At 39.3% G+C, this 13,724-nt stretch overlaps 1 protein-coding gene across 5 annotated transcripts in view; it reads right to left on the minus strand.

Moving 5' to 3' along the window:
* GRIK1 (glutamate ionotropic receptor kainate type subunit 1) overlaps window positions 1–13,724 on the minus strand; it is a 418,576-nt gene that overhangs the window by 53,363 nt on the left and 351,489 nt on the right. For 3 of the 5 annotated variants that reach the window (XR_011648696.1, XM_004468594.5, XM_004468592.5), the window contains exons 8-10: window positions 8,721–8,828; window positions 6,380–6,424; window positions 1,196–1,309 (exon numbers count right to left, since the gene is read on the minus strand). Coding sequence is in view for 4 of the 5 variants with exons in the window: in XM_004468594.5 (XP_004468651.1) it covers window positions 1,196–1,309; window positions 6,380–6,424; window positions 8,721–8,828 (267 nt within the window). In the remaining variant the exon portion in view is untranslated. The remainder of the gene's footprint in view (window positions 1–1,195; window positions 1,310–6,379; window positions 6,425–8,720; window positions 8,829–13,724) is intronic. The other 2 variants (XM_004468595.5, XM_004468593.5) reach the window with 1 other exon arrangement.

Genomic DNA, 13,724 nt, shown 5'->3' on the forward strand with positions numbered 1-13,724 from the left:
TCTTGCTTGCAATTTAGCAAATATATTCTCTTATTCTTCAAATGTCCTATCTACTGTATACTATTATTTTCTCATCTCCCAGCTAAATTTCATCACAATTTCATTATTCACTTATTATCTATATATTCTCATTCCTTCTTGTTATCTTATTCCAGTGACCAGTTCTATGCTTGCTTTGTTTGTTGGTCTCCTTATTTGATATTACCTCAAATCTCATATCTGTTCATTTTCTCCTCATCCACTTACAAAATAAAACCTGTATTATTTATTTATGTAACTTATTTATTACATAAGTGTATTTATGAAAAACTTACATTTAAATGTCCCTATATGAATAATTAACCTTTTAAAATTAATTCTCAGTGTGGCCAAATGAAAGTTCATTATATTTTATAAAATTATAATAGTTACTATACTACTGATATGTCCTTTATATTTTTAGGTTTGTCCTCAAATAAAGGACTAGTTAGGTCATGCAATTACAATAGAAAGCCCTGCATTTCCCTTAGACAGTAACAGAGAAAGTAGTAGAATATTCATCGTGCAGATATATAATTCTGGCTGGGTGTATGAATTAGGGTTCCAGCAGGAAGCAGCAGGCACCCTTACCTGGGTTTTTGGAGAGGTATCAGTAAAGGGGCTATTTATAGAGGTGTTAGCAGGACAAAGGGGGGTGGGAGGAGAGGGGAGAGCAGTTATCATCAGGAAGCTGCTAACACCCAGAGATGAAGCTGGAAGGAAAGAAAGAATCCTCCGAGATCCCAGGAGCTGGATCCTGGAAGTGGGGTCGACAGGACAGGAGCTGTGGTCCTAGAAGGACAGTGGCTCTGACAGAACTATTGGGTCACAGTAGGGAGGGGGTCAGGGAAAGACACACCCTCACCTCTTTTTTCTCACTTCCCTGGTCTCTTGCCAGGGTCTCCCCTAGGGCGAAACCATCCAGCAGCCAGAATGCAAGAGGGACCAGCTGGGTGGGGAGAGTGGAACAGAGCAGAGCTGAGAATGGACTGGAGGTGGGGCATCTCCAGAAAAATGTTGGGAAACTTTTTCTTCAGTCCTCTTATACGTATACCCCTATCAATGCTTTTCATGTCACATTTAAAAATAGACATTTGCAGACAGAGTTACTGGCATGAAAAAGAGAGTCAAGGTAGGAGTTTGGAGAGGATGCCAGGATTTCATGCAGCTGACTTACCAGGATGGTGGTGACGATGAGTGTACGGTTGGCCAGGGAATCGGTGATATTGTTGGACCTGTCTTTGTTGCCGTCTGTCATGTTAAGCCCACTGTTGGAATTCCAAATCCCAATCTACACAGAACACAGTACATCAGAGGCTGCTGGCTGTCAGTACCAGCATTTACTCTAAAGAGAGGCTTCCTTCTACACCAGGAATGGGCACCAAAGCTCAAAGTCTGGGAAGAGGCCACCAGGGCACCACAGAGGAAGCTACTAAATACGGGAAAATGAAACAATGGAGAAATGAGTTCACAGAACATGAAAAGTTTATGCTAGTTGGGGCTAGGCATGGGGTAGGTCATTTTGTTTTTAACTTCTTAAGCTCATTGTTCTTTTCTAAATTAAAAATTCCTCATTGAGTATCAGATTTTTTTCCCCAACATATATTTTTTGAACATCTATTTATGTGCCAGAAACTAGTCATTGATGGACCCAGCAATGAGCAAAACAGACAAAAATCCCTGCCCTTGTGGAGCTTACATTCTACTGACATGAACTTTATACTGTCCAAGTTAAATCATCAGTGCCTTTAAAACATATTAAGAATGGGATGGCTTGATCAGGGTGGATTGTGGAGGACTGGGCGTAGAAAAAGGAAAGATAAATGGACTAAAAAGTGCAATAAGCAGTAGACTAAATTTTGGTGCTCTCTCAATTAGGGAGCTAATACTGGCCTCTTATTGGCCTCTGTTCATTCCTCTGTCATAATACCTAGCATCCTCTGCTACTGTCATCTATTTACCAGTCCTGTCCATCTAATTGACCATGACCTCCTTCTGTGAGGGTACTCTCTGTTATTAATTATTGATCTTTCTATCATAGGACCAGCCACGGTGATTGCTATTTAGTGAACCCATAGCTCTTTGTAAAATAATGATCCATAATTTTCCCTAGTGGTCACATCACTCCTGGGTTATTAGGTGCCACAGAAGTATAATGATTTGCTTAGCCTCTGGCAAGACCCAGGAGAAGAATCTTGGGAAATCGAGCTGTTTGTCTGAAGCATTCCTGTAGGTGTTTACTTGCTGGCCTGGTGAGGTGGACTGTGGGTGTTCTTTGGTGCTAGGCAGATTTGGGTGCTGTGGAACCTTGGACAAGATGCTAACCTTTCTGGGCTTTTCTTCTCTAACAGTGAAGCACTGTATAAGGAGGGGTATTGAGAAGATGGAATGATGGTGATGTTTGCAAAAATGCAGATTTTAAGAGCTGCCCAAATGATCAGTGATAATAAAGGACATCCAAATGCCTGCCAGAGTAATTGTCTTCTTCAAGAAGCTTGCGTTGTTGTAAAAGAACTTGAAGTCATTAATGATTATTTTTTAAATTCAGAAGCTGATAAGGGACAGAAGACATGGAAAGCAGGGGCAATATAGGGACACTAATACTTGGACATACTCTGGCAAGGACAGAATGGGCCTCTGTTTGATCCTTAAATACATTCTCCCACAGATTGGAAGATGTCTGGTGAGCTGAATAGAGCATGAGCTCTGCAGATAGACTTTTATCCAGATTCTAGCTTTCCAGGGTACCAGCAGTGTGACCTTCAGCAACTTAATTAAGCCTGCTGTGCCTCAATTTCCTCATCAACAAAATGGAGACTAGGGCTCTTCTGGTGATCAAGTAGATTATTAGTTTTCTTTTTTCCTTTTCTAGTTCTTTACTTTGATTTACTGCAAAAATTCACCAGCTGGAAATCCATTTAGGTTGACAAGTACCCTTTAGAAACTTGAGTGCTTTGAGGAAATTTCAAGGTCTATCCCACATTCACATATCTGTGCAAACTAATTCAATGTCACTGTTTTCTGTTGTTTATTTTTTTTCTCCCCCCTTCCTTAATGAAATTTAGTTGAGAAAATGGATGGGAGAAATAAAGGAGATTAGTCTGGGTAGAATATTTTATTCCTGGGGTTGGGGAATGGAGATAGTTTATGCATTTAAAAGTATTGTGATCCTGTCTGAAGAGAGGGTACCAAAGGTAGGAATTGTGGTGCAGGACAGTGCCCTAAACAATCTTGTAGAATTTCCAGGATCTAGCATAATTCCTATCATTTAGAATGCATGCAATATATATCTGGTGGTTGAAGATGCTTCAGTTTTCTTTGGCTGACTTTAAACCCAGGAAAGGGGACATTTCAATCTCTCTCTCTTCTCAACCCCCAACCCTTCTCTTACAGTTTTTAGAGGTAGGGACCCTTGCTCTTAGAAAACATAAGCTAGGCCAAACACACCAGAGACCTTATTGGTTTTCATTCAATGTTATACTTTAGTTTGAATAATTTACTCCTAACTCTATGAAGGCCAAGTATAAACTAAGTGCTGGCTGTACTTCTAATCAGACCTTGCACTGGGGAGAGTAGAACCTAATTTTTAATTAAATATTGAAAGGTGAAGAAAATAACTGTGTTTTTAGCCAATTCATTAAATAATGGAATGTGTTCTCTTTAACTCCTATCTGTTAATGTTAAGCTTGTGTGCATGTTTAAATGAACTGTACTAATATTTGGAAGTGGCACTGTTGAATGACCTCTCAGTATCATTCCCTTCTAAGATACAAACTTGAAAGTGTAAACAAATATAACCTACAGCTTGACGCCTGGCTTTTATTTCTTTTACTGTCACCACTCAAAGGGCAGAAGGTAAGAAAGCAGTGCTGCTGCATTTCCAGTCAGCTGAGTCACAGGGTCCCATTCAATGTGAATTTTTCTCCTTAAAATGAGAAAAGGGAGAATATTTTTTACTACTATCTGCATAGCAGAAGTTCTTTTAATGCTGGCCTAAAAAAATGTCAAAATGAAATAAAGTAAATCTATTCCTCAGAAGTGGATAAAGTACATACTCAATTTGAATCATCTCAGCCTTCTATTGTCAAACCTCTTAATCAGCAAAATGATAGTGTTTTTTATTTTTTTTTAACTTAGAGAGTTGACTAGTTTTGCCTATTAATTGAAGTAAATGAACATATTGTCAGCAAATGAATCTCTGCCTCTGAAGAAGTGAGATCTTTACATTCACGTGTATTGGGAGGAAGGGAGCAGTCAACCAGATGCTTAGACGGTTAACATTTCAGTCCTGTTCTATGACCTTGAAAGAGTGCCTCCAGGGAGCAGAACCTCAATTTTCAAACTGCGTAGTGAGAGCAGACAGCAGTAATTTACCAGGGAGGACTAGTGTGGGGTAGATCAATTATTTGTGGGGAGAAGCACTCAAAAACTAAATTGTCTGATCCTGCCTTCTTTTACTTTGTAAGCCTGTAAGAAGGGGCAGCTATTTATTATCTAGGATGATGGAAGCATTTGAAAACGAGTGTCCAAATGACATTAAGCAAACTTTTAAAAACACGACATGCGGCAGAAGGATGTTCAGAAAGTGACTTGAATCTGTCTTCCAGATCTAAAGAACAAGTCACATAAATTCAATATCCAAAGTTGCTGAGTGAAATAACACAAGTATGTAGGAAGAAAACTAAAGGTGTATCTGTTCCCATTATCAGGAGCCGTATTAGCACATATTTTAGTGAGGGGCTTCGTAAAGATGGCCACAGCCCTCTTTTGGAAGGGATTTCTGGTGAATTATTCTGAATTAAGAAACTTCAGAGAGCTGAGGAGGGGTTTTGGAAATGAAATGTGATGAGTGTGAATCCTTCTATTTTTAGATAGTGAATTTTAGGAGAAGTCTATTGTGTTTTTTGGGCCTGAATAGGCCTCGTGAGCTAGCACACAGCCTGCTGTGAGGCAGAGCCATGACACGGAGCAGCACACCATGGCATGGTCAAACTACAACGTGGGGGTTGGTGGGTTATCAGGAAGGAGACAGGTAGACGCATAAAGGTATGAAGGACAGAGGCCAAGAAGTTACATCTGTGGGAAGCAAGGGTGAATGAGTGCGGGTGAGGGACAAATGGAGGCCATTCCCTTCCCTTTGGTGTAACTTCAGAGCTTGGGTTTCCTTCCTTAGGATATTTGGTTTGCATTAATTCAACTTTGTATAAAGTGCCGCGAGTCTCAAGCTAGATTCGTGTAATGAGCTTCCTTCTGGGTGTCAGTTCTCTTCATCTATTTACCAGCAATGAGGAGACTGGAATCGCCCTCTATGTGCCTTTGGTAGCCTGGTTCCTTGCAAATTAAATCAAGGTTATTAAATCTGCATCTTTTAGACGTAGAAGGAGGAAAATTGTGAGCCTGCCTACTGAGTCCTACCAAGAGGGAGAAAAGATTTTTGGCCACAGGGAGAAACTGTTTATACTTTCTGTGACTTAACTGATAATTTGAAAGATGAAAGGGAACCTGACGAAATTGTTCAAGTTGAACAACCTGAAGCTATTGCAAGTCCATCCATCAGTCAGTAGATATTTTAGCAACTATTTTGAGAGAGAGAAAAAGAAAGAGGGAGGGAAGAAGAATGAAAAACAATGTTTACCTATTGCTGGGCTGCTTTCCTGATCCAAATGTTTTTGCTTATATAAATGGGTGCAAATTCGTTGGCAACATGATACTGTACAATAAACTATGAAATAGTGGGTGCTGTAATTTACAAGATCACTTTATTTCCCTTCCAAGGTCTTTAATGTTTTTGTCCTCAGGAAACTGGTTCTAAAACAAATTGTGAGACATTATGCCCTGATAAAGATTTCATGCAAAACAAAGATAGCTCATAAGGAAAGGGAATTTCTGAAAATGGCTCATATTTTTTGGTCTTAGCCTTGAAGGAGATGTCCTAGCCTTACGAGGCCTTAGCCCCTCTGACTAGTCTGATGGATCAAACCTATTGCTGTTCTCCTTCCCCTTAGGGGACATATTTAGTGATTTGGGAAGGAATATAAATGGGCCAGTATCTGCTTTTGTGGCAGTTGCCGGCTTTCAGTCCTAACAGGGACTGATTCTGTCTGGGAGAAACAAAAATAATCCAGGGGGAAATGCTTAATCCATCATTATTTAATCCATTGCAAGCCTGTTTTCAATTCACTGGTAATGTTGTGGAGAGAGAACATATTCAATCACCCCCCTTCTCCCTTTACATAGAAAATCACCTCTAAACTGCAAATGGAGATCTACTGGTCCAGCAAAACTGAAAGGTTGCAAGCTTTTTCTTTGACATTCCCCATCCCACCCTCTGGGTTCCTGCAGTTTTTGTCCGAGTACAAACCTTCTTCCACACTTTATCTAAGTGTTTAGATACTTCGCCAGCAGCCTTGGTTTTCAGAGGGAAAAATAAAAATAGCACTTAATTAAAACAAAGCATAGAACCCCACAAGTACCATGGTGTTAGTGCTAACAGTGTGACACTCCCCGCCCATTATTTGCGATCTTGGATTTTAATTTGAAATAAAGCCTGACATAGGTACAGTACAGAGATGAACCAAACACTTGGGGCAGGCATAAGTTGCTTCAACTTGGTAGTAAAATGTGATTTTCACTTTTTCTTTCATACCACCAAAAAGATGACTTAAAATTCTTTTGAATATACACAGCTGTGCCACAAAATTAAAGGGTTTCCACCATGCCCCTTAAGATCTTTTCAAGTCATTCATAACTAAAATTAAAGATATGTATGTATATATATATACAGATGCATATATGTAATATATGTATACAATAATATACATATCTTTTCATCTAGAAGAAGAAAGCATGTTCAATGACTTTTTCTTTGGTTATGGACTTCCAGGCAGAAGAAACTTGAGTAAAAGTGAGAAAATGGGCCTTTGCTAGCAATTTTCCCCGAAGACAGCCTGAGAGGCTGACTTGAAAAGATGGGGCATTCTCTCCCTTGGCTCCTGAGAGAGGTGGGTTGTCTTCCCCCTTGCCCTAAGGCCCAATCAGCCTTCTCTGGAATTGGGCCCCAGTCACCTGGAGAAAGAAAAGTTATTGCAAACAATGAAGAGATAAGAAACAAACCGACAAAACACTTTCATCTAATTTGATTTTGCCTTTGATGGAAAAACGCCAATAGAGTGTGCATAATATTGCAGCGTATAAATAGCTATGAAAGCATAACAATAGCTCTGTCTATTTCATCACCCATCTGAGCCAAAAAGATGTTTCCTTAACGGCTTTTCTTCCCACTTCAATTCTGTACATTAAGCAGAGCAGAAGGGGGAGAAAGGGGCCTGCGTTGAGAAGCAGACGTTTTCTTTATAAAAATAATAAAAAAAAAACACACATTATAGGCTTTTAGTCCATAATAAGGATGATTTTCTTTTCTTTTGTCCCTTCCAGCCCAGATCCCATATCCCATTATGGAGGCCAGGTGGACGCTTTGTGCTCTGTCAGAGCATGTTAATTCAATAGACAGGCAAATCAGAGTGAAGATGCAGCCCCAGTGAGAGAGAAAGGGGGCATTTTGAAATGGGAAACCTGTATGAATACTGTGTACTCTCAAAGCTGAAAACTAATTATTTTCCTCCAACATTTCAAAATCAGTTGTTACCTTCTACTACATTCAGTCTAATTAATTTTGTTTGTTTCAATTAATGCAGTTTGAGAGGGGAGGTAGGTAGGATCCGTTTTTAAAGAAAAACATGTGTTCCAGTTAACAAAAGCAACAAAACAGAAATGAAAACCTTACCATATTTAAAAAATTAATTCAACCTTTTCAAATTAAGTCAACAATTGAGTGTTCCTAAAGCTACTCTTTTGCATTAAGCACACTGTCTTCTCCATTACAGTGGGATAAACTGTGGGATTATAGAGATGTAATATCCGGTCATTTGTACACTGGTGTTGGGGATTTCAAATATTTTTTCTTTAAGATTCTAATGGTCAAAATCTTAAAACTCTAAATGTTGATGCTCTTTTAGACTTGTGAATACTAAAATTGGTATAATATGATATACTAAGAAGCAAACTTATTTTACTGTCATTATTGTTATCATTTAAGTAAATAGTTTACATTTGTATTGCTCTATATAATAACTAAGCTTTGAAAGATTTAGAATTACATCTAAAATTATCCTAAAAATGAATCCAACATTCCAATATACTTTTAAAAGCAGTTGTCCTTCTAAAATTAAGGGTGAAAAGTTAATTTGCTGTAGTAAGCCTTTTCCATCCTACACTATTCTTTCCACCATCACCAGTATCAAAATGGTGTGCAAGTGAAATTAATTTATCAGTAACCATTGTATGCCATTCCATCAAAAAACTGTTAAAGCTTCTGATTTCTCCAGTTTACACTCAACTTCTTAAATCCTTTGAGAAATGGGGTTAATGACTTCCACTCATAAGATTATACATGTACTAATATATGCAAGCTTGCCCTCTCAACCAAGCACAATTATGTAAACATTTGTTAGTATTGCTATCAATAGCAATTACAATTCAAGAATTGATATTTCAATATCTATTTGAAGGTGAGAGAGAGAGATCTCAAAAACAAGATGTAAATACGTACAACTAAAAGAATCATTTTTAACCTGCATGTGAAATTTTGCTAAAATGTTTGAGTATTGCTATTTATTTTATTTATTCATTTTCCAGGAAGTTACCTTTTCAGTTCCTTCTTCTTTGAGGCTAATAATGTCCAGATCAAAATCTTTCCTTAAGCCATCGGTTTTATTGAAGGTGATACGCCCAGTTAAGCCATCCCACCGAGCCTGTGGGTGAAAGGACCATGGCATTACTGTATAACTCCCACATAATTTATATTTCTAAAACCATCAACATTTTAATACCACAGATTCATCACAGGATTCAATTATTCTGTTTCATCATGCTGTTATAAACTCTTGCATTGGTTCAGTAACTCGATAGCAGAACATTTCACCATTTTATTAGCACTCCTTTATTTTGTCAGTTCTAACATCTTAATACCAATCAAACTTGTAATTGTGGCAACCAAAATAGAGGCAAAGGGAGAATATAGGCATTATAGGGAGAAATTACTGCAAAATAGTCTGCATGTGGAGTAAACAATTCTAAGTTTACCACGTCAATGCAAATCCCCTTTAAGATACTGCCAAGAAGGGGAACGCTACAGGCCCTTGTTTTCTCTTTAAGAAGGCATCATCCAATGATGTACTATCAAATTTTCAAGGTGTTTGTGTTTTTGGTAATCGAATGTCATTTGGACATCTTATTAGTTTCCTGTAGCTACTGTAAGAAATGACCAAAACTTGGTGACTTAAACAATAGCAATTTATTCTCTTAGAGTTCTGAAGTCAGAACTTCAAAACCACTGACATCAAGGTGCTGGCAGGACTGCACTGGAGGCTTAGGGGAGAACCTGTTCTTTGCCTCTTCCAGCCTCTGGTAGCTGCAAGCATTCTTCTGCTCATGGTCACATCACTCCAGTCTCCGCCTCCGTGGTCCCTTTGCCTTCTCCTTTTCTATTGTGTGGAATCTCTCTGCCTTTCTCTTAGAAAGTCACCTGTCATTGCATTGAAGGCACACTCAGGTGATCCAGGATCATCTCCCTTTCTCAAGATCTGTGATGAAATAATACGTGCAAAGAATTTTCTGCCAAATAAAGTAGCATTCACAGGTTCCAGTGATGAGGATGTGGATATCTTTTAGGGGTCTGTTATCCAGCCTCCTCCAGGGATCAACATCATTTTAGGAAATAAAATTCACAGTGGCCTGTCCTAGACAGAACTCACAGGGGACATCTTTAGTGTAAATAGAATAGAGCGGCTCTTGGCTCTCTTGAGCTTCAGGTGATTTTTGACAACATCGTTTAGTTTGAATTGGCTTACAAATGGAGAGAAAAGAGAACTCAAACTTTTGTACTCATTTAGCTGTGTTTCTCCCTCCTGACTCTACTAGATTCAACAGGGGCATGCATGCTTGAAAAAGATCTTGAGGAGTTATAAGATAAATGCAGTTGTTTGGGCCATGTGTGTTTGTTGCATAATTTACACATTTGGCCAAGAAGCAGAGCAATGTAGCGGAAAGAGCTTGAGTTTTCTACAGAACTGGGTTTGAATCTCTGAAGTGGGACTTCAGGCAAGTTACCTAACCTTGCAGAGGCTGGCTTATCTCAGACGCCTATGTTTGAGCCATGCTGGCTTTTTGTGAGGACTAAATAACACTTGAAAAATTCTTAACATATAGAAAGCATTTACAATTTTGGTGATAATTATTTTTTGAATGTCCGTCTTAACCTTTCTACCCCCAACTGTATAATCCTAGACTTTGACTTTTATTACCTCATATGTCATGACACACATGTACACTTGTTTCTGTATTTCATTTTATAAATCAACACCAGATTCATTGTCCCCAAATATAATTTTCATATTCATGCAAAAGAATATGAACATTACCTAAAATACATAATGGATTCTTGCCACCTTTAAATTAATCTAAACTTTGACTTTGCATTTGGGGTCTTTCCAAATCTTGCCTAACCTACCTTTCCAGAATTTTCCCCCTCCTACTCCCTAAGCACAGTCCCAACTAGAACAGACCCAAACTGTCCAGGCACATTGTGTTTGTTCATCCTCCAGCCTTCATTTAGCCTAACCAATTCCTACCCAACCTTCAAGTTCACATCGCTGTGCTGTTTCATAGGCACAAAGCTCACTATCTTTTCACTGTTACTGGTATTGCCTTGTGATTTTGCTTGTAGCTTCACAATTACGATTACTTTACACTATTCCACTTGGAAAGCCTTAAGTCATCAAATGGATCATAAGATGAACAACAAAGTCCAGTTTTCTTACAAATTATATTCCCACTAGTGTCTAACAACATGACACAGACCTTAGGTACCTCAAAGTTTTTCTTGCTCTAAATTTCTCCAAAACAAAATTTTATTAATTTGCATATTTTACTCTATCTTCAATTTTCCCTCATTTTTTAACTTTCAATTTTTCAGCTCATAGTCCCAGTCTAAAAATGGTGACAATACCCTTGATTGGGAGACAAGAAACCAAGTTTAGGGAAACGGACTTTGGCCCAGTGGTTAGGGCGTCCGTCTACCATATGGGAGGTCCGCGGTTCAAACCCCGGCCTCCTTGACCCGTGTGGAGCTGGCCATGCGCAGTGCTGATGCGCGCAAGGAGTGCTGTGCCACGCAAGGGTGTCCCCCGCGTGGGGGAGCCCCACGTGCAAGGAGTGCGCCCGTGAGGAGAGCCGCCCAGCGTGAAAAGAAAGAGCAGCCTGCCCAGGAATGGCGCCGCCCACACTTCCCGTGCCGCTGACGACAACAGAAGCGGACAAAGAAACAAGATGCAGCAAACAGACACCAAGAACAGACAAACGGGGGGGGGGGGGGGGGGGGGGGGGAAGGAATTAAATAAATAAATAAATCTTTAAAAAAAAAAAAAAAAAAAAAAAAGAAACCAAGTTTACTCTCAAGCTACTATCTAGCTGTGCCTCCCTTTAGGCCGCAGGGGAGTGTTATGTAACATGAGGGCGTTGACTAAAATGACTTAGCTCTGGAATTTACAGTGCTAGGGAAGATGGAGTAGAGGGAGGGCTTAATGCAAGTTGACAATCATTTAGTAAGCACCTGTGGTGTGCAAGCTGGGCTATATAAAGCATAGGATATAGTTGCCATCCTCAAGTTTTAATGTAAAGTATATTCCTATCTGGCTAGGGAGAAAAGGCTTCTATAGAATTTGGTTTATTTCTTTCCTTCCCAATTCAATCATTTGGAAAATATTCATTTATTGAGCATCTTCTCTGTGCCAGAACCTAAGCTGGGAATATAACACCTAGCAGTTCATAATTTAGTGGAAATAAGAGCAGTAATGGATTTTGATAAAGCCCCACACTTGTGAGAAAAAAGGTTTGCACACGAGTGTGGAGAAATGGCACACACATCACAACTATAAGGAGTGAAAGCGGCAGCAAAGGTAAGAGGAAGAAAGCATGCCTCATTTCTGGCAAGATGAGAAGTTGGCAAGCAAACTTCACAGCCTGGGAAAAGGCATCAAATACAGAGGTAAATTATGGGTTTGCCATGGATCTATAATTCAAGGTAAGGAATGATGGGAAATGAGCCTGGGGAGCCAGGTAGGATCCTGTTCATAAAGGTGTTGTAAATCACACAGGTTTACCTGGCAGGCATTTGGGAATCGTTAGTGTGTTTTAAGAATTGGAGTGTCATGGTCAGATGTGCATTATAGAAAGATCATTCTGGAAGAACTGGGGAGGATGAGTCATAGAAAGTCAAGATTGTAAGCAGGGAATTGGCTAGCAAGTAGTTCTCATAGAACAAAATTTACTGAATCATATTCATATGCCCACACAGGAACATCTGAACATGACAATTCCTTTATCTCCCTGTCCCACCAACTTGCATACCATTAACTGTTAATGGGAATGGTTTCATAGCAGGATAAACAGGATTTTCTGAAGAAAGTATTGTCTTTGAAGTCCTTACATAAAGAATATGTTTAAAAATCAACTTAAATGTCAGGAATAAACATAATTAGACAAACATACTTTCTGTTTAAGCTTCAGATGGAATGGCTATCATGACAGAAGCACATCTTATCATTTGATCATCCTGGAAGTTAATCAAATTAGTGTCAGGAAATGATATATGGGCAGGAGAAGGCTCCAACTCCCTCACCTAAGTTGCTATATGGTCAAACTAGTCATCAGTTGCTCAAGCACTATAACACATGAAAAGAAAATGCTTCTTCAGATCCTAGCCACCAGAATTTATCTCTAAGGAAGACCATAAAGCCAAATACTAGCACAGGCTTTAAAAAAGAGATGGCATATTTTTATGATCAATAGTAACACCTGTTTGTTATACTGGCTGAGAAGTAGGTAATCATATATCAGCACTGAGACAAAAACAATTTCGATAGGATACAAATAGGGAGCTTCCTCTTATATATATATATTGAGGCACATCTCCTGTTTTCATGATCTCCTTTTCTTCCCCATTATCCTAATCGTACATTTTGTTCTCTGATCACCCTTTCCTATTTTGCAAGCCAAAGACTGGCTTTGTGGATTGATGGATATGGTAGTTTGAGGCTTTTATGGACCCCAGAAAATCATGTCCTTCGGGTTAATCCATTCCTGTGGATGCGAACCTTTTGTCGGTGGGACCTTCTTTTGATTAGGTTACTTCTTTAGAGTGTGACTCAGGGTGGTCTTAATCCTTTTACTGGAGTCCTTATTAAGCGGATGAATACAGAGAGAGAGAGACAGAGACAGAGAAAATGCCACAGAGCAGAGAGAAAGTCAAGAGAACAAGGAGCTGGAATCAGTGGAACCCGAGAGGAAGCCAGAAGCAAAGCAAAGACACCAGGAAGAGAAGGGAGACACCAGCAGATGCCTCCATGTGCCGGTCTTCGGTGAGGAAGCATTTGGACACTTCACAGCCTCAGAACTGTAAGCTTGCAACTGTAAAAGCCAACCCATTTCTGGTATATAAGCTGTGATATTTAGGCTAGCATGTCAACTTGGCCAGGTAATTGTGCCCAGTTGTTTGGTAAAGCAAGCACTGGACTAATGGCAATACAAGGACATTTATGGATTTATTCATCGGTGACTTTACTACATCAATGGCTAATTACATCTATATC

The sequence above is a fragment of the Dasypus novemcinctus genome, chromosome 4 (assembly GCF_030445035.2).
Source record: "Dasypus novemcinctus isolate mDasNov1 chromosome 4, mDasNov1.1.hap2, whole genome shotgun sequence".
NCBI classification, from domain to species: domain Eukaryota; kingdom Metazoa; phylum Chordata; class Mammalia; order Cingulata; family Dasypodidae; genus Dasypus; species Dasypus novemcinctus.